General features: G+C 38.5%; 1 protein-coding gene across 8 annotated transcripts in view; it reads right to left on the reverse strand.

Annotated features, from left to right (window-relative positions):
- Window positions 1-22,794, reverse strand: part of LOC149552163 (Zincin-like metalloproteases family protein) — a 273,149-nt gene that overhangs the window by 64,687 nt on the left and 185,668 nt on the right. For all 8 annotated transcript variants that reach the window (XM_089787642.1, XM_089787641.1, XM_089787648.1 and 5 more), the window contains one exon: window positions 7,306-7,413. In XM_089787642.1, the coding sequence (XP_089643768.1) occupies window positions 7,306-7,413 (108 nt within the window). The remainder of the gene's footprint in view (window positions 1-7,305; window positions 7,414-22,794) is intronic.

The following is a 22,794-nucleotide window of genomic DNA, read 5'->3' on the forward strand; positions in this document are numbered from 1 at the left end:
CTTTCCGGCTTGATTTGTTGGTGGTGGTGATGGAGGTGAATAACCATCTAAAATAGATTGCCAAACATCATATCTAGTGCCATTCAAATATACCTCCATCTTGATACTCCAAAAGACATAGTTCGTCCCCATCAAAAGTTGGTATCTCATGAGTTACATAATTATTGGCCATTTGTTCTCTTTAGGATATCCTCTAAGTGATAAAGTTTTGTTAGAAGGAATTTTCTCTAATACAAATTGAAGAGCACATCAATTTATTGAGAGTGAGGGATGAGGCTGAATCAGTATAATAAAAAAAAATTATCAATTTACGCTTTAATTATTACAATGGCATTAATTACTAAAATTTAAGCACATGAGAACACAATGCTTTTATATGGAAACCCAATGTGAGAGAAAATCGCAAAAAATAATTTCTTTCCTACAATTTTGTTACAATGGTTGTAGGCACTAACCTCTAAGTTTTATGAGCAACAACTCACTAGAAGTTGCAACTCCCACAATCTGAATGCACCAACTGTAAAAAACAAAGCACCAACTTCACTTTTGAATTTGAAATTCCACCTTGATACTATTGCTATCTCAGCTGATGATGGATGCTGTTTTTCTAGACAATATTCAGGATATCCTCTTCTCAAATCTCATCTCTAATCTGCAAAAAGATAATCTTTCCTTTATTCAATAACTTCTTAATATGCCCCTTTTATAATCAAGCTTTCTCTAATCACTTTAATGTATGTAAATATACATATATACTTCAGAGTAATGAATCTGATAGTATACAAATATACACTTTAATTCAACAGCCTCCTTTTATCTCTTATTCATCACTCACTTCAAACACCTCTTTTTCTTCAATCAAAGGATTATATTGTTTTCCGCATAGATTAATTAGGAAACGCACACAGATAATGAACACGAACTCAAACAGCAAACAGCAGAACTCTTATTATTATTCGCATATGCCCACAATACATTATACTTTGATGATATGATATGATTTGATGATCCCATGAATACAATGCTTCCCGAAGGGGTTATAAATACTTTCCGAAGAACTTTCCTGAAGGAGTCCGTCGGCCACATACATGTCGCTACATAACTATTTACCCGTCAGCTACATAACAAGAACTTTTCCGAAGGGACCCGTACGCTGATACACAATTTCCTTTCCGAAGGGACCCATCGGCCGATACACAGTTTCCTTTCCGAAGGGACCCATCGGCCAATACACAGTTTCCTTTCCGAAGGGACCCGTCGGCCGATACACAATTTCTACCGACAACATCATCCCCCCCAAAAAGAAAAGTCGTCTCCTGACGACTATTACAAAATCTCTGAGACAAATCAACAACCAAAATACATTGACTGACTAACTGGTCTTCAACATCGTCACCTTAGCCCATCTGACATCTGACCCTGGTAGCCACCTGTGTCGCTTTCTGCCTTCCAATTCCGAGTACACTGAACCAAGTGTCGCTGCACTGCCTCCAACTGGATGATCAACTCCTCTCGAGCTCTCTACACATCCACCAAGACAGCCTCACGGCCAACACCTACTCTCAGTGCCTCTGATACACACACTCCATGCTTGCCGCAGCTCCAAGTCTTTTCAACTAGTCAGACTCCCACTACTGATATCCGCAACAACTGGGGGTCCAGGGGGCAACGACTGGGGGCCCTGGACCCCCAGTCGTTGCGGATATCAGTAGTGGGAGTCTGACCAGTTGAAAAGACTTGGAGCTGCGGCAGGCATGGAGTGTATGTGTATCAGAGGCACTGAGAGTAGGTGTTGGCCGTGAGGCTGTCTTGGTGGATGCGTAGAGAGCTCGGGAGGAGCTGATCATCCAGTTGGAGGCAGTGTAGCGACACTTGGTTCAGTGTACTCAGAATTGGAAGGCAGAAAGCGGCACAGGTGGCTATCAGGGTCAGATGTTAGATGGGCTAAGGTGACGATGTTGAAGACCAGTTAGTCAATCAATGTATTTTGGTTGTTGATTTGTCTCAGAGATTTTGTAATAGTCGTCAGGAGACGATTTTTCTTTTTGGGGGGGATGATGTCATCGGTAGAAATTGTGTATCGACCGACGGGTCCCTTCGGAAAGGAAACTGTGTATCGGCCGATGAGTCCCTTCCGAAAGGAAACTGTGTATCGGCCGATGGGTCCCTTCGGAAAAGAAATTGTGTATCAGCCGACGGGTCCCTTCGGAAAGGAAATTGTGTATCAGCCGACAAGTCCCTTCAGAAAAGTTCTTGTTATGTAGCTGACGGGTAAATAGTTATGTAGCGACATGTTGTATGTGGCCGACGGACTCCTTCGGGAAAGTTCTTCGGAAAGTATTTATAACCCCTTCGGGAAGCATTGTATTCATGGGATCATCAAATCATATCATATCATCGAAGTATAATGTACTGTGGGTGGGCATATGCGAATAATAATAAGAGTTCTACTGTTTGCTGTTTGAGTTCGTGTTCATTATCTGTGTGCGTTTCCTAATTAATCTATGCGGAAAACATATATATATGTGTGGGTGTATAACCCTTCATATATTTGAAGGACAAACTTTTTCACATGAAACATATCTTTTCATCAATGACAGCTCTTTGTTGATATAATTCTTAATCGCATAAGTATACTTATACACTGCTTTTATTTTATTAATTTCTTTAACCACATTTGTACTAACTCTTCCCCATATGAATGATATGCGGCACCTTTGTTTGAGTCACTATATCCAGATAAAGCTTACCCAGATAAAGTTTTGCTTAATTTATTAAGTTTTGTAAGTTTGTCTTCATCAAACTTTGCCTTATTCTTTTTGTCTTTCATCAAACGAATAATTTATTGGTGCTTCTTTGACGAAACGGCTGCCTGACGTACCATATACAATTGCTCCCTTTGTCTTCCTCTATTGTTACTTTCTATTCATTCCATTATCGCTGTTTGAAAGTCAGTTGTCATTTTCTTACCTTCCTTCCTTGGACTGATATAAGTTAATAATCCGATTTGTTTATTGCTTTAATAAATCGCTTTCCAAGTCGCCATCCATTAATGTTATCGCTTCTCTATAAAAGACCAAACAGTGCTAATATATTATTGGGTTCCTTACTCCTAATATTGGGATCTATATGAAGTTTTGTGACGTGAAGAAATATATGTGACTTCCGGACTTGATTAAGTCGATCATTCTTTGATAAGGTCCAGATGCTGTTATTAATTTGCTGATATCTAATGCATATATGTTTTTTATGTTGTACCTATGTTCCCCCAAGTTTCCGGGACTGGGATGGCAAGGGACAGCAGGACAGGTTTCCGGAACGGCAAAATGTTTTGCCGATTTTGGGGATGGGTGGTTTTGGTTTTTTATTTTTATTTTTTGTGTGTTAAAAAATTGGGGATGGATGCAAGTCCCCAATGAAGTCCCCAGGACGGGGACGTCCCCGTCCCCGAAATGCTGGCCTTTTTTGGAGCGACACGTCCCAGGGGAACATGGTAATAAATGTACATATGTGTTATATGTATCTGGTGCTATACATAAATATAGTGTGTATCACTGCAATACAACCACTATACATCTTCTCTTCTGAATAACTATCTATATCATTTACCAACTGTATGTATTCATGGACTACATAGTAGAAAAGTAATCTGTTCTATTTCATCAATGACATAGTGCTACATTAATTGCCACATCGACACTATTAACATCAATCACAATCTTCCTAATCAACGACAATCTCTTTCATCTTCTCATTATTGACAAAGATTTGATGTACCATCAATGATAATGATGACAACGTTTTGATCACTCTTTAATGACAACAATGAGAAAATATAACAAACATAACTGAGTGCCTTTGACATCAATGACAACATTGCATCAAACCTCACCATAAATCATCAATCGACAAATATCTTCCACTTATCTACTTCTATTCAAGATGGAATGAAAATCCTAAGTGAGGAAATATAGAAACCATGCTGTACTGCAAAACTTCACAGGCTTTCACCATGAAAACCAACAACGAATAAGGAATAGTTTTTGTAGCATTACAGCAACACTTTCTCCAAGTCTAACAAATGATAAGGCCATGCCTTTTATAGTTATTTGAGTACAATAATTTATAGTTGTTTATGTACAATAAGTGGTTAGGATTGATTTGAGATCAATGGTACAGATTTATCAGACAATGCCTAACTACTACCTACAAGCGTTAAATGCTCGACCAATTAAAATGATGCACTACCTTGTGGGCCAATTAGAAAATAACATTGCTTTAATTAACCAATCACAAAATAGGTTAAGTACAGACATTAAGTGGGCTCTAGATGTACACTTAACATAATCTAATTCAATGTTCTTGGATACATGCAATTGATGGCATCTGATTGAATAAAGATGATTTGGTGTCACCTCAGTATTCTTATCTTGTGCATTTCATCATTATCTCTTGATACTCAACATTTTCCATCCTTGGATTAATGTGATGGTATAGATTCCCAAATTGCTTCATCTTCATAAATTCTCTTTATTTTCTTGGCTTTGAAAATCTTTTGATTAAAATGTCTTCGACTTGCTTGTACTTGAAATCTCAACCTTGAACTGAAATATCAATGTCTTGGCCTCGATCTTTAAAAATGATATAGGTGCTCCACGACCTCAGATCTTTCTAATTGAACTTCATTTGTAGCCTTGACCATTCCCTTCCACAACTTGTCCTTTGAGTTCCATCTCGATAACTCAATCTTGAACTTGGATTAAATCCTCTTTCATTTGATCCCAAATGCAAGCCACCTCCTTGCCCTTTGAATTTCCTTTGCATCTTGCTGGTCTTTCTTGTTCTTGAGCATCTCCATTTCTCCTAGCCAAATAAGAAGGAAATTGCATTAAATTCATCACAACAAATGCAAATCAAGATAGTTCAGACATTTTTAATATTCAACGAATTTGCAATTTCACACTTTTTTAATTCTGATTTTCTTTTATAACTCTTAGTTTAAATCCTTGAGAATGTCCAATCTAATGTTTCTAAAAGTCTGATTTTGAATTTGATTCAATCTGAATCACTTATTTCTCCAATAGACTGGTTTGCATAGGTAGTTTTATTGGTTTGAGGAGGCGAATTTCATCCCTAAGTTGAATTGTTTAAGTCCTTGATGCTGGGCAGGATTTGGGGGCATGTTGGAGATTGACTTCCAACCCAAGGTTGAATTCCAACCTCATGTTGGAACTCAAGTTCCAATACCTGGTCAGATTTTACCATGTGTCGGAAATTTTTAAGGTTTGCACTTTGACCTATAATTTGGTCATTGAGCCCTTTACACTTGGAATTCATGGTTTCACTTTATTTCTTGATCTCAAATCAATGCACTCTGATCTGATTTTGATTGATTGTTGATTAAGTTCAACCCAGATCTGTTTTTTAGTCCCCTTATTTTGGCATTGAAATCTGATTATCAGCCTTAAAATCTTGTTTGATTCACCTTCTCTTCTACTCAATTTGTATTCTACATCATTTTGAAGTCAAAATTCTCCCATTTCCGCTTTGGCAAGCTTCCGAAATAGGTGGAAATAGGAGGGCTGTTGGAAATGGAACTCCATGGTGAGGTCTGAATCTGACCGACCCTTGGAAATCCAGTTACAAGGAGTGATCAGATTCCAACCACCTCTTGGAATTTTTCCAAGGTTTAAAAAAACACTGTCAATCTTGCCTTTTGAAAACTCAAATTTTCCCTTTGGTTGCTTGATTAAAAACCATTTCTTATATGATCCACTTTTCTGATTCTGAATGATATCTCTCAGATCTGAATGTTGAAATTCTCCTTTTCCAATTTCATACTCAGGTTGGCCTATGTTCATCTCAACTGTCATGCCATATTCTCAAGGTTCAAATTTCAGGTTTGTCCAATTCACCTATTTCAAGCATATCATATAGAAATTCAATTTATTCATGCATTCCAATCTCATTTTGCATGTCTCAAACCTCCCATTGCATCTCATGCTGTCTTCACTTTAATTCTCAACCTTCTTCAAACTTTAACTCATTCCTTCCGAAGGTGGGAACTTGGTCTCTAAAATACTCAGATTCAAGACACCTTCACCAAATGTTGAACCGTTGGCTTGCGACTCCATTCTCTTTATGACTTGACTCTCAAGTGGACATGACAGCATCTGAAGTTGCTCAAACTCATCTCACTGCTAAGGAGATTCCAGGATTCCCACCAAACTAAGGCCAACTAAGACACCTACTCCTCCTGCCAAGCAAATGGATGGGGTCCCCATTTGTAATGGGACGTGTGTATTTCACAACACAACAAGAAGTAGTATAACACCATAATAAATTTCAATAAAGCATTATAACAGAAAGCTCAGACATGAATCCAGAAGTCTCAATCATCAATATACATTGTACAATAGTCTATGAAGCTAAGCCTTGTCTGCGCCATCCATATCCAAAGACTTAGAACCATCTGAGCCACTAGCATAAGTGGATCATCCAGTGGTAGCCACTATGGTCAGTGCCAAATGGTAAGCAATATTAGACCATATAAAGTACAATCAGACGAAATAAAATAGTGCAATTTTATAATTTCAACACTCAAGAATGAAACTTTTCAAGCATAGCATTGAGACTCTGACTTGGCATGCCTTGAAAATTAAACAATTGTAAATTTTAATGTGTATTTCATTGAACATGTTTGATTCTCATACATTTGAAATTAGATAGCTCTTTTGATTCTCACATATATGAAATTTGAATACTTTGGTTTGATCCTCATTCAGAGTTATCAAAGAAAACACTATTTAGAAAAGAAAAAGAAAAAGAAAAACATTTTTTTAAATGCCATTTTGGGGATTTCTGTAAGAATCAGAGACAGAAGGGGGGTATCCCATTGCCATCCTGCCATCCTGGGAAACACCTAAGGGATAGGGACAAGGGATTTGGGGAGAAGAGGACCCATCCCCATATTTTCTTGCTTATTTTTAATGTCAAGAACCAAATATATTTTATGTATCGTCACACACACGCTATATATATATGGTCATACCTGTACCCAAGGGAAACAAATGTTAAATTGATACACCCAAACCTGAGCTTATTCATGTACCCCCACCGGCAAATTTATTTGCAAGGCAACCTTTCTACTCAACCTCTAATATTGTGTTAAGGAACAGAAAATTTTGGGTTTATCTAATTAAATAGATTGATTTTTGTCTTAAAAGTTAACAGTAAAATATTCAGGACAACAACATGTCACGAAACGCAAGATCAAAACTGAATAGAGACGAGAGAGAGTGTTACCACATGGCCAAACTCATGAAAATATTTAACTACTTCAGAAAAACGTAGAAATGACAGGTTGTCTTGCTCAGACTTTGAAAAGTTTGCAATTATGGCAGCTACCGGTGACTGCATTCATCCAAAAAACAAGATTGGTAGATCATTAGTATATGAGCTACACATTCAGAAACATCAGAATGCACATGAATTTTTTTAAAGACTTTTACTAAAGCTTACTGTGACTTTATAAAAATAGCTAAGTTTAATGAATAGCTAAAAAAAGAGACCTGACAATATATATTTGTTGAATATGTAACATGAAAGGGTGTTAATGGGAACTGCAAGGTATTCAATATCCCAATACAGAGTATTGTGCTGTCAAACACGTCTTTTCATCAATATCCAGTAGTGTGTCCCTTACAGGCAAAGAAATGACAAGCCCAAGTCAAATTATTTAGCTTCCATGACTGCTGGAAGGCCATCAATTCTATGGTAAAGCCCAACAACGTGTACAACTTGTAATAAGTTAATAAAACCAAAATGCAGGAAGAAGTCAATCTTGAACTATAACTCTGCATTACATGACTCCCATATAATGAATAATTTGGGTAGGTCCACTGCACTTCAAATTTGAATCTTTTCTTTGGAAAAGCAGATGACCAATATTTATTCTCTTCCCTACTAGAGCCTTGCTATTATGCTTTGGAGATGTTGGGTGTGCAATGATGCAACAATATCCCTAAAGGATTAGAATAGATATATCTTTTCATTGAAGGGTAATTCCACCTAAATTAACTTTTCTAGACATCGTTCTATGTGAAAAATCATAATCACGGGTACTAACAACTATAATACAAAACTGATCAATAACATTTGTTAGTTCATTAATCTGAACTATAGGTTAGATGTTAATAAATGTTAACTTCTATGCTTAGGGGATAGTAACAAATATAATTTTGTAAGGGGTGTGTATCTATTTCAGACACTCCATCAAATAAATAAATTAGAAGTTAATTAATGGATTTAATATGATATAGCAGCTAGGTGCTTCAGTCATTAGCATAGGTATGCTCTTCCTCAAGTGTAATAATTTATTTGAGGTTAGCAGAGCTTCTATCAACTCCTATTGTGTATCAGCTTCAGATTCTCTCTGATCTTTATGTCTAAATTTTTTAAAAGGTAAATGTTCACCACCGGTCCTAGTTAAGGCAAGATTGTAACTGGGATGGTTGTTGCAAATCCACAAATGCTCAATCCTATGGGTACAAGGACTAGTGGACAATAACGGGTGAGATGGAATCAAACTGTACCAATAAAACGAAGGTTGTGAAGTCTATACAAGACCATCCCAAAAGTTGTACAATTCATAAAAATCCCAAGTTCCAAAAGTGTCAAACATCAGTTCAGTTTTCATAATTTTCTACTATATTCACATATTTGGAATGTAGACCAAATCTGCTTTCTAGTGAATAGCTGCATGAGAACATTCATATCATCAAAGAGAAATGTTTTTTAATTTGACAAGGACATAATTCTGATTTTGAAGGGCAAAAATAGTGAAAGCCAAGAGCCAAACTAAATAATGTCAGAGCTTTATAACTTTGAAACAAATTTGTCATATAACAACTCATTTTGAAGGTATAGTGGTCATTTCAAACTTTACAATGATGTCTTTTTGTCAATTTTAGACAAACTCATGTCATTTTCACTAGATTCTAGCAATATCACTGTAAATGGACCTTATTTTTTCGTGTTTTGTCCACAGCTAGCCAGTACTAAGACTAGTTTCATACTTTACAGAAGCATCCATAAGGTGTTATTGCTTAAATAAATGTTTAGTTTTGTCAACAGTACTTAGCATAAAAGAAATGGTTGACAAGATAGAAAGGATCCAATGTTAGATTAACTAGCTCAATGAATGTTTTATTGCACAGATGAACTGATATTCTTGACCTGCCTTCGTCTAATCTAGCTGTGACAAATGATAATGACCAAAAGCTTCTGGATAAAGAGCTCATATCAAAATTACAATGCTTATCAACTTGCATCATCAAAAAGTGGATCTGATGGATTTAACGATAGGCCCAAAGCCAAATAGAGTGAATCAATGTTTTTGAATTAGTGCAATGGTGATAAAAGGGGAAAAAGTGTAAATGATCCATAAACTAGCAAACAAAATAATGCCATAATGTGGTTCAGGGCTGCTCTATGTAAGTGAGAAGAAGGAATGACAAAAAGAGAATAAATCAAGTGGCAAGGAGAACATCGTGGTGAGATAGACAATTTGTTGACTAGAGAACTTAATGTAAACAGGATTAAGGTTGGAAACTGGATTAGGGATAAGGTTAGAGATGGGGATGATGCTATCAGGAGACTAGCTAAGATTTAAGTGTTCAAATGGAGGTGTGTATATGAGAAAATTCATTGAGAAGAAAGACTAGTGGTGATAAAAAGAAGAAAAGGTGTACCTTCCAGGGATTCGCTTATATAGGGTGTATACACTTGATTTCAGCTACCAGAGGCATGCATATCTAAAAAAATTAAGCTACTGCAAGGTCAAAACAAAGGAACCAAATGGAAACCGAAACTATAGGGTGGTATAGTCCGCAAACACTACAAACAAAAAAGAATAACAAAAAAAGAACTAAGCCACAATGCAAAGAGACAAAATAATGAGACCTCACACCACAATTGGCTTTACAGGAATTGCAATGATATTGTCTACATTCCATTAATGTGATCGAGCTCAAGATGGTGACAAGACAACATAAGAAGTCCAATTCTTGCATTCTATAGATCACACATTCTTCCTCTTTTAATGATGCCATTCATTTGGATGATTTTGACATCCACACTAAAATGCACAAGACATTTGTATATAATCTTACAAAGGATGAGCTCCATCTTAGGCAGTCTAATTTCCATATGGCCTTGACTAAAAGGGACAATATGGTCATAGACTATAGTCATATCTCTAGTTGGTAAAATGACTTTCCAGTCTTCATGCTTTCCCCCCTTCTAGAATGTAATATCCCCCTTTTAGCCAATATTAAAGGACGAGCTATTAGGCCATCATTGCGAACCATGTGGGCTAACGTTATGGATAGGGGGATTTCAGTTGGTTCAGCCAATGGCTATTTTCCCGCTTCAATGGTCAAGGATGTTCAGGTTTTCTCTTCATTTCAGTCAGATTGGCAAACTTACTATTTACAATAAGTGTCAATTTTGGTTCAATAAGAGTTTCCATCTTTACCAAGGCACCTAAACAACATGGTGGCAATGTTGAGAATCGAGATATATATTGTTGACTGGAGCAGTTATTCAGAGACTTACTATTTATAGTAAATCAATTATGCTGATGTTGCTATTTTTGGCAGTGCAACTAGACTTGGTGTTAGTAGAGTTCGTTAATTGGCTCAATTTCAGGGACTTACTAATTATAGGTAGTCTAGGGTTGACAGAGATAAACCCTTACTATTTTGGTAAGGTAGTTGGATGCACAACGGGCACAATGGTTAACTCTCAAGCTCAGCCAGAATTAACAAAATAACAATTAATGATAGAGCTATAACATTATAATAATTATTAAAATTATACTTTAATAATAGTTAATTTCAAGTGCAATCATTGACAAATTAATTGGAGTTTATTTAAAAGGGAATTTTAAATGGTTTACAAGTATAGTTTATAATAAGTGATAAAGTGTTATTTAAAAGGGAGACATAAGTGTTTAATTAAGTATACTTTAGTTTTTAATGGGTGCATCAAAAGGAGGGGAAATAATCAAATGGTATTATTTCAATTACAACAAAAACAAATATTTTAAATGCTAAGTTATGATTTAAGTTATGTGAGGTGTGAGTTTGAAGCTACTGAGCCAATCTTCAATTGAGATGTTAAAAAGCTTCTTTGGTGAAAATGAAATCATTCATGACTTGTATTTTTCTTTTGTTTGTGTGGAGAAGAAATTGAAACAAGGGTTTCAGATTTTGAGCTTGAGGAATTGTGAATTCTTCCAAGTGTTTCTGCACTTTGAAATGGTGACCAGCAAATTGCGCTTGAGGATGGTTTAAATTAATACCATCATTGTGCTGCATTTGTGATAACATTTCAGAATATCAGAAATGGTATTTGTATGTATTATGAATACTTTGATTTTATAAAGGTTTGCATGCCAACTGTTTGCTTAAATGCCTCATGGCTGTAGGTGTACATTGGAATGCATGGCAAGTGTTTTTCTTTATGTCAACTAGCTGTAATAGTTAATTTAAGTCATGTATATGTTTGTCAAAGGTCTGACACAGCTAGTATATCATTTCTATAACATCCTTGCACTGTCAGAAGCATTCAATAACTTCATTTGCAACCTATGAACTTAAAGAAGATGATCATAAAATTCATAACAGTGGTTTCAAACATTGTATGCTAAATGTTTGATAATATTCCTTCATCGTCATAACATCAGACTATGATCAGATTTATAAGGGATATTACAGTGGTGAAGTTAGAACGGGTCCTTAAATTGGTATCAGAACAGTTTTCTAACATCCTATTGGGCATTGGAAGAAAAATTATTTTGGCCCTGTTATTGTAATTTGAGTGACAAGCAGTCTTGCTTGTTTCAGTCATGGGAAAAAATAGAGAAAATATTGAACTTGAAGCTCATACATGTTGTAAAGAATGCCAGATCATGCTAGATAAGCTTTAAAAATTAGATCGTTTTGATGGTTTCTTGGATTACTTGCTTGGCTTCAATTCAGAAGTGTCTGATAGAGTGAAACATTATTCGAGGGAAGTATGGGGAAAGGATAGAGAAAGGTTTATTTGAGTCTTTGACACTCCTTCAAGAAAACCCATTGAATCATTTTGGCATAACAAACAAATTAGGAGTGACATTTGGAAGTTCTTTGAATATGCAGAGAGGTTTGAGGATAACAACAAAAAATTAGTTTTTACCAACATCAGTTTAACCTCTTTGCATTATCATGAGGTAGTTGTTGTCTCAATTAAAGAACATGCTTCTAGTTTGTTGCCACATGAAGACACACATGTTTTGGGTGTAAGAAATGAGATATGTGATGCAGAAGTATCTCATGACAAATCTGATTTTACGAATCAGACTTGGAAAAATGATTCAGAGAATTTATCTATTAGTGATTGGTCCCAGGATTGCCACTTGTGAGGACTTACAATTACATGAGAATCGGAAGAGTGCAAAGAGATTGTCAAACCAAAAGTTTCCACTTTATTTGATGAGTCATTTGTTGAGAAGCTTAGCAGAAGTACCTTGGTTGATTATGTTGTGCGCTAATGATTGCACACATGATATTGATCACAAGGTGAGCATTACAGATACAACATTCTTTCATAGTGCATATTTTGATTTTGAGAGCTTGCATAAGTGCCATGAATACCAAAGACGGTAGTTGGTTGGGCAATTAAAGATGAATGACAGTCAAATTGCCACAGCCATTGCGCACTTTGACATTGCTTACCAAATGTTAGTCACCTTTGGTTGGTGCACTCCTACGATAGATGAGCATTATGATGGTAGTTTTTCCCTCACAAAGTTTCATACACTCCGAGAATCTATAAGAATAATGAAACAAAACTATTTGCAGTTATTGGGTGACAGAGACAATCTTCTTAACTAGTGTTGCACTTGTTATGAATGCATTGAGGGGAAAAGAGGATGAGATAGATGAGTTCACTCATGAGCTTGAGGCAACTTCAGGGATATTGGAGAGCACTCAATTAGCTCTTTAGGAATCATAGCTTCAATTGGACGAGCTTATTGTGGAGTTAAGCCAAGTACGGTCTTCACCAGCTACAGATTCAGTACATCTTCCTACAATAGTAGTTGGTGATGGCATTATATCCATCGGTTATAGTTGTGAGCATGTTGGGGATGTGGCCACACTTATCATAGTTATAGGTGCAAATGATACAGTTAGGATGAATGCCTCTGTAGCAGGCAGCAAAGAACTACATGTTGCATCAGAGCCTGGTGTGGTTAGATCCACTGCATGTGTTGGTGATGAGTTAGTTGACAGAAGTTTTATTCGGTCAGTCAACACTTGACTATGACTACATAGGGAGGAGTACTCATCACTAATTCTTTGATCCACGCCCAGAGGTTTTCGTGGGCATCAGTGTGGACTGGTTTTAAGGTTGTACCATCCTTTGTGGGATGAGTATTTTCCATCTGCAGTAGACGGGATTAGTAGCTGCAACACAAATCCTTGTGAATCATAATGGGGAAAAAAGTGTTTACCGCATAGGTTAATTAAGAAATGCACACAGACAATGAACAGCAGAACTCCTTAAATTATATTCACATATGCCAAACATTACATTATCAAATATCAAGATGCTTTACAATGATCCCTGACGAGGTATAAATACTACTGCTAAACCTTCTTGAAGGAGTCCGTCAGCCACAAACATTATGTCCGCTACAACTATTTACCCATCAGCTACAAAATACACAAACACCAACGACAATCACTCCGTCGGCTATAGAAACACCGACGACAATCCAATCATCTAACACCATCCCCCCCAAAAAGAAAAGTCATCTCCTAACGACTAACAAAATATCTTGATAGCCACCCGTTCTGCTTTCTCTGCTTCCAACATTGGGTCCACTGAGCTAAGTGTCGCTGTACTGCCTTCTGGATGACCCACTCCTCCCGAGCTCTCTACGCATCCACCAAGACAGCCTTACGGCCAACACCTACTCCCAGTGCCTCTCGCACACAGACACTCCATGCCTACAGCAACTTCAAGTCTTCTCAACTGGTCACACTTCATGATTGATATCCACAACGACTGGGGATCCACGGGCAACGCCCCCAGCGAGGTCGAGGGGCAGTGCCAAGACCAAATTTGCCCTCCGAAACCCACACAAAACTGCATGGAACACACTGTTTCTATCATTTTCTGCCGATTCCACACTCTTTCTAGCAACCACTAATGCTTCCCCTTCCCTTTGGCATCATCTGCTACTCATTCTGCACTGCCCCAATCCGTTGTCGTTTTTTATTTTATTTTTTTTTAAAGAAAACCCCTCACACCCATCTTCTACAGAAACTGGAATAATCTCTCCTCCGCAAACAAGAAACAGAACTCCAACAATCTTTCGCTGAAACATCTCCGGCAATGAGAAACACAAAATTCTGAGTCATAGTGGATGTGTTCTAATACTGCTTCTTACAGTCGAACAGGCAAGAGCACAACAGCATCCGCCAAGCACATAAAAAATCCGAGCACCCCTGCCAACGCTATCAAACTTCCGAAAACCTGGGCTTCAGATCTCCCGACACACAAACAAACTCTTCGAAGGGTACAAAAAAATGGCAGAATACTTAGGAAATCAAGTCTGCAAGCCCACACCCGAGCATGAATTTAAAAGTCCACAAAATCGTCCTCAGCACCATCGGGGGCATATACACGTTCTTTTTTCGCTGTCTCCCTGTGTTGTATTGCTCGGAATGGATCAACAGGAGGTATCTGTGGTTGTTATGATGATGGCAAAGATCGATACAAACGATCAAAAGCACGCCGAAAACAAGGCAGATCCCGCATCGTTGGAGCCACCCTGTTATATGCTCGCAGAAAGACTGATATATGCCCATGGAAAGACTAAAAAAAAAAATTAAGAAGTTTTAACTTCCGCGGCCTGTTATACACGCAACGAGAAAGAACCTGTAGATTGTCTTTGCCCAGGCGGAGATCTGGTGGAATAAACAAATGTCGAGGTTAATGAGAGGATGTCGCGAGAATACAGTGTTACATTTGTGGAAGAGTCTTTGACATCCGGAAGAAATTATTGACGAAGACCCTACGGACACAACAGCACGGAAAAAAAACAACCCCGCGGATTAGTTTCCGCGGACTACCTGCTGGAGGTTTGAGACAGGCCCGCGGGAAAAGCTTCCACGGTTTGTCTTCCGTGTACAAATGTCCACGGACAGACTCCTGCTCGTGAGACTTTTTTTCTTTTCTCTTTTTCTTTTTTTTTCCAATTTTTTTTTTTTCTTTCTTTTCCTCAAAAAAATGAACAGCACCTCAATTTTGCCTCCAGGCATCGCCATTCTGCAATGACAACGACGAAGGAGCCCTCAAATCATTCGGTGACGACTTCTTCAGTGACGGCGACAACATCGGAGATGAAATCTTTCAGGTGCGGTATGTTTTCAATTTGGACTCGTTGACTGCCTGAGGGATCTCTTCCCCATCGAAGGTTGACAATTTAATTGCTCCATTGTCGCCGACTTTTTGGATCTTGTATGGTTTGACCCATCTGACTTTGAACTTCCCCGGCCTAATTTCATTTCGCCCGTCATACTTGAGTACCAACTACCCTGGCTGAAACCTGTTGAGTTTGAGATGTTTGTCATGCCATGCCTTACATTTGTTCTGTGTCACTTGCGTCGCCCACTGTGCCTACGGTCGTCACGCATCTAGATTATTTCCTTGTTGTCAGCGCGCTTCAACTAATTTTGCAGTGCGATACATTATCTTCTTTCTATGCAGTTCGTTCACTGTGTACCGGACGGTGAAATTTTTCTTTTTTCTGGGTTTGGACTGTATGTTCTTCCCCTCAACTTTAGGCGTAACCGCCTTTCCTTCTTCCGCTACTCTGTATTCCTTCAAACATTTATTTTCCTCTATTTTCTCACCTTCATCGACCCTTAGCATATTACAACTCAGAAAGAGTTCGTAGTCTTCAATTTGCCAGTGGTAAAGGCCATTCACCGAGTCTAGGTGTCGTCATTTGATCCTCCTAGTGTCAATACTCTTTCGTCTGGTTCCATTCTCCTCTTTCCTTTGTTGTCATTTCCTTCGTCATCACTGTCGCCTTCACCTTTTGAGTCTGACGATGCTGCCTTCTCACCTACCATTTGTGTGGTGCAAGTCAATTATGAATCTTTTGCCTCCACGCTCCATTGATAGGGTATTTCGTTTCCAATCATGTTTTACTTTTGCTTGCACCAACCAAGTCCGTCCCAAAATAGCATCATATCCTTTTCTTTTCAATGGAATGACCACGAAGTCCAATAAATATGGTTGTGTTCCAATAGTTATCAGTTGTGCCCTTAAGGTTCCCAACAGTTTGATCCCGTGTTGGTCCGCCATGAGCAACTATAATGTAGGTGGCCACAGCGTCAGCTTTCCCAACTTCTTCCAAGTATCCTTCGACAACACATTCACGCCGGACTCTCTGTCGACAATTGTGTCTGTCAGAACATTTCCCAAAATCCCCATCTCGACGACCGCCGGATGTCGTCCGAATGTGAGTGCCAGCAACATTGGGTCTGTTGCCATCGTTGGACTACTGTCCTCTATTGCTTTCGAAAATGGTGTATGATTCAAAATGGTCGTCCGTAACTGGGGCATTGTGAGAAGGTTACTTATCTTGACCGGTACCTCCGTTTGTAAGATCTGTCGTACAATGTTTTGTTCCACGTAGTTCCTTGCCAAGATGTCGGTGATGTCCTTTAACTGAGATGTCTCTGCGGACGATGCCTTCTCAATTTCCACCCGTGCTTCCCCCAGTTTTCTCTTTTCTTCCTCCAGGTCCGGGTACACCTTCGCTTGCCTCTGTGTAATTGCCAAAACCTCCTCTTCATCCGTGCCTACAGTGATCAAATTTACTCCAGACTTTGGGCACTTAGCATCTTCATGGTCGCCGGGTCCGCACCATCTGCATAATAATTTCGGTGTGTTTGCCGTTGTACAGTCCCGCGCAAAATGACCCAACAAATTATATGCTCAGTATTGAACAATCGGTCGTCCGGTTGCATCATACTGGATTCGACTTCGGTTGCCATTATTATTGTTATTGTTCACATTGTTGTTATTTTGCCCTCTGCTATTATCCCTGTACCCACCCGAAGTGGCACCATCAATGTTTGCATTTCCATTCCCTCCTGACGTGGAAGCTGCCTGTGTAAGAAGCACTTGTAGAGATCAGCGAGTTTTCATGTTAAAGGGGCATTCCTTTGTCGAGTGGCCCATGATCTGACAAATGTCACAGAATTGGTTCTTTGGACAAGATCCTTTAGTGTGACCGTCGGTCTTACACTCCGTGCACCACAGCTCACTGCCTTTTGGCTCCTTCTGCATGTTTTTAAACTCCTTCATCATGCGGATCATGTCCTTCTGTAAGGCGCGGACCTTCTTGCTACTGCCTTCATCATCGCTGCTATCTTCTCCGGCAAGCTCATCGTCATCAGAATCAAATGAGCTAGTGTTCTTCTTCTTCTTTGTTTTCTGCTCACTTTCAAGGTCCAATGCTCTGTTATAAGCTTCCGTGTATGACGACGGTGGTACAATTTTCATTTTCTTTTGCAACCTCGAGCGTAGACCTTCCACGAACCATCTTTTCTAAAGTCCATCTGCTGGCTTACTTTCCATTTTATTTATCAAATCTTTTAATTTCCTGGCGTAAACACGGACGGTTTCGTTCTTCCCCTGCTTAGTATTGAAGATCTCTACTACAATTTCATTATCATCCCGCAACAGTTTAAATTCTGCAAGAAACTCCTTTTTAATGTTATCCCAACTGTTTAGCTTTTGTGGATCTGTATCAGTAAACCAATCAATTGCTACACCCTGTAGGGTGGCCGGAAATTGCCTCATCCAGTAGTCTTCATCAGTTATCTCATTTGCCTTCCAGATCATTCCACATGTCTTGCAATGTCAAATGGGATCGACCGTACCATCATCATTGAACTTTGGCAATTTCTCTTTTGGTCCCACCATCATGATTGGTTTCTATAAACCGGCGTTGCTCGGTCTTGCAACACTGATGCTCTTCACTTCCCACACCGGCGGTCTGCACTCCCACACCAGTGGACTGATCTCCCACACCGGCGGATTGCACTCCCACACCGGTGGACTGGTCTCCCACACCGGCGAACTGCACTCCCACATCGGCAAACTGGTCTCCCACACTAGTGGACTCAACAGCTACGAACCTTGGTGAAGAAGGGTGTTCTGAAGTTGTCTCCTACGGAAGTATATCCCGGACGAAGAGTTCACTCCACGCTCTTGCTCCGTCGGCACTCCAAGCCGTGCGAGTCGATGCTCTTCCGTCTGGATTCTCTTCCCTCGGCGAACACAAATTCAAAAACTCCTCCCGTGCTTCTTCCACCAATTCCACCCACTGCCAAGTTTCCTCCAACAAGTCTTTCGTGCTCCGATTTCCGTTGGCAATCTTCTGGAATCTCCTTCGGCGTTCGGCTTGCTGTGCCAGAATTAAATTTTCTTGCGCAATACAAATTCCATCATTTTCCTTTACCTTATTTCGATCCTTGTTAAGCTGATTTGGCATTAATCTTCATTCCTCCCACCTTCCAGGTTCATAACGCAACGGTGCCAAATGTTTACCGCATAGGTTAATTAAGAAATGCACACAGACAATGAACAGTAGAACTCCTTAAATTATATTCGCATATGCCAGACATTACATTATCATATTTCAAGATGCTTTACAATGATCCCTGACAAGGTATAAATACTACCGCCAAACCTTCCCGAAGGAGTTCGTCAGCCACAAACATTATGTCCGCTACAACTATTTGCTCGTCGGCTACAAAATACAGAAACATCGACGACAATCACTCCTTCGGTTACAGAAACACCGACAACAATCACTCCGTCGGCTACAAAAACACCGACAACAATTCAGTCGACTGACAAAAAGTTCAAGAATCCACGAATTGGAATCTTGAACCCGAATCCATCCCTGAACCCAAATCAGCAACTTAGACTATTTATTGTTAGATGCCCAAAATCATTATAATGTGAGAAATTCTCTGCTCTTTATAATATGAGAAATTCTCTGCTCTTCCAACCCTACGCTCAACTGGAAGTGTTGGATAATGATACTAAGGATATTTGACTAGCTGTAGGGCCAAATTAATATCTGAAGTCCAATGCAATGTCCCCTTTTGAGAACAAAATTTAATGATAATAAGTATTTGTTAGTGAACAGATTGTCCTTTGAAAAAATGCGTGCAAAAATGATCCTGAATGCCCAAGTGAAAGGACAAATCAACACCAACAGTTGGATAGGTTATCATGGAATTGATAAACTTCCTCTGAATTTTATCGGGTACAACTCCCCGTATGAGATATTCAATGAATCAAATGTGAATGCTTTTAACCAAAAAGCACAAAAGGATATCAAGCATCGATCCGTAAATACAACGTAGATGTGTAAACTTAAAGATTGGAAAGAAAGAAAACAGAATACAGCAAATTACACAAAGCTCATTTGCTATATACTGCATTACAAAAGACAAAGGTCAAAGGAATAATTTCCATTCTCTTGAGAAAAGAAGAATCAAAGCTTCAAGAAGATCTTGATATCAAAATGCGTTCAAAAAACAGCACATTTGATGCACCTAAAGAAAATTGAAAATTACAAGAACATAACCATCAGTGGAAAGAAAACTACATAGACTCAAAGTTCTAATTTGCAGATATCTTTCAAACCTCTGTTCTTTAAGATGTAAAAGACTACACAGATCCTATTACACACTGCATCAGAAAATGAAAACCATCTTCCCTACATTACATTTCAAAATCAAATTCCCCTTTAATCACTAGCACAAAATCTAGCAAACAAAGCTCCGTTCTGCTACAGCTACAAATTCTGCTTTCTTCTCTCAGAAAACTGGAAAATCTCCCCCTTGGAAAATCAAAATCCTCTCCCTAAAGCAGCGTAAAATCTCCTTTTGGAAAAGGAAGAATATCCCCCCATACTCTATTGTTGCATTGTCATATATTTTTCACCTCCCCTTTTCTCGTGGCTTTTCAATTTTCCTAACTGAATCTTGAAAAACTTTTTCTTTTCCCCTTTCTTTAGGTGTTTATATCATTATAAAAATAGTCTTATATCTTTGCAAATTCATGGCCCCTATGGTATACTCATGCTGACAGGTGGCATTTGCTGGTGATGAGGTTTTGTCATGATTTTGTAACTGTCGTTGACAATTTTGACAGCGCTCTACTCAGTTGGCTGTAACTCGTGAATCAGGAATAATTTCGAAGATCGCTCCGATCAGATCGTGCATAACTTGCCTCTTAAAAACATATCCAAAATTGAGCCAAATCCACCAGTGCAATTGGAAGTTATGCCCCCCACACTAAGACCCAATTTTGTGATCTGCATTCTGTAATTTTTATTGCTGAGCCAATAGAGGTGCAAACAGTGATGCATATCTCATGATTCCGGATACATTTTCGAAATCACTCCAGTCAGAAGCTAGAAAACTAGGATTCCAAACACATATCCAAAATTGAGCCCGATCCAACGGTTGAATTGTGAGATATGACCTCCGAAACATGACTTTTTTTTTTTTTTTATTAGAGAATTCGTGTTTACAAGTTGTATTCTTGCATAGTGTTTCGGGCTTGTCCAAACCTCATGGTGACAAATGATATCATTGGGTTGTATGAGGAAAGAGCATTTCAAAAATTTGTGTGTCTCCCCTATTTTTACAGCAACCCCATGGAGATGTAACTTGCGTTGGAGAACCAATATTGTTAGCCATGTCACCCACTACATTAGATTGACCACCCTTGCTTATGATAATAAGAATGCACTGCACTCAGGGTGGCGCCTATTCAAAGTATTGACAGTCGGGAGGTATGATCATCCAGGATGCTACTCGAGTGCTCGAATTTGCACTTCAGTCATCGAACACTGCCTATATCTTCACTTATATCAAGCCCACATTATAGAGAGACCACTTTCTTTGCTTGAACTACAATGATCACAAAATGAGTCTTGTATATTTTTGAGTTTCAAAACTTTGGGTCTACATATATGGACATATTTGATCTAAATTTAACCAACCTTGAAAAGCTCGGATTTCTTTGAGTTAGATCTTTGAGTTTGAACACTGAACTTCTGAATTAAGGAACTTTGAAAATTCACCATGATGGTATTTTATTCTTTGACTGAAGTGCATCCCCAAATTATGGCCTCTAAACCTCTACTCTGCATTTCTTCAAATGAATCACTTGAACCACTGGAACCAAGCCACTGAATCATACATGTGAACCTCTTAGAATAGATCATCAAACCTGCATGAGCACATTGAACTGTTTTGAACCGCTTTGAACTACTTCGAACTTCCGTTCGAAGTGGTTCAAAAACTCTGTACTTGAAGTTCGAACTGTTGAACCTTTGAAACATCAAACTCACTGAACCTTTGCAACTACTGAACTGACGAAAACAAATCATGAATTGTGAACTTTTCTAAGTCGACCATTCTACACTTTGAACCATGAGTCTGAATTTTGCTTGTATTGAACCTGCAGGATGGATAACCTGAACCACTAAACCATTTTGAACCACTTTGAACCTCAGTTCGAAGCACTTCAAACAGGCCCAACACCTAAAACTGAAAGTTTTAAAACTGTGACCATATCGGGTACTAACAAAATTGAAATATAAGATTAAATATTCAAATAGAGCGAAAACATATATAATTATAATTTATAATTAAATTACATTGATTAAAACATCTATATAATATTATTAATAAAAAAATATAATTATATAATTATATGTAGGGCTATGGTAAATAATCTAACTCGTAAGGACAAGATAGTTAATGCAATATTAGTCACGAACATCGAATGGATAATACACAACACATGTTGGGCAAGCATCAATGAAATAATTGTCAAAAATATTAATTAAACACCAATAATGATAACTAATCAATAAGATTAGTATAGATGAGAAGTGCATTAGTCTTACAAGGAGAGAGGTCAAGGAAGGATATCGAATACTTGCTCAAGAGTCACCATTAGCTATCTCCGTAAAAGACTAGTATTGCTATGACCAATTATAACAATAAATTATCAATATGAAAAGATAGACAACAATGAGATGACTGAGCTGAAAATTCAATATGGACCTTGTCAGCCCACCAACATAAATTATGACCATACATGTTGGAAAGACTTGTTTATTAAGTCCATTATTAGTCATCGGTTTAGAAGACAGGTGTCATTATTCAAATAGCTGCAATTAATAATAGAAGAGGTACAACCCTTGAGGAGATAGGAAGAATGGACACATCTAATTGGAGCATTTTGTGGTGAAGTGTCATGTCCCCACTCCAGCTCAGTCTAACAGAGACATGTGAGTCAGCTTATTATGGGGTCTTGTAGGCTGACAGGGTTGGATAGAGACCCAGTATGGTTATTCAGCGTTGGGGACTTGGTTTTCTGGTGGGTATTGATCAGTTGGGTGACGTTCCTTGTTTTTAGGAGGCAATTCCTACATTTATGGAGTTCATTCCTAATTTTTAGGAGGTATGATCATGCCCAGGGTTGGGTTTCCATGAGATGACCCTTTGGGTTTAGTTTCAGAGGGATAGGGCTTGTTTCCTAAATTTTAGGAGCATCCCTAGATTTTAGGGATGAGACTGCCAGTGGATCCTTGATATCCGACTTCAGTCACAGACAGGTGACAGGATG

This window comes from Cupressus sempervirens, chromosome 6, assembly GCF_028749045.1.
Source record: "Cupressus sempervirens isolate cs-2001-9-10 chromosome 6, ASM2874904v1, whole genome shotgun sequence".
Taxonomy (NCBI): Eukaryota; Viridiplantae; Streptophyta; class Pinopsida; order Cupressales; family Cupressaceae; genus Cupressus; species Cupressus sempervirens.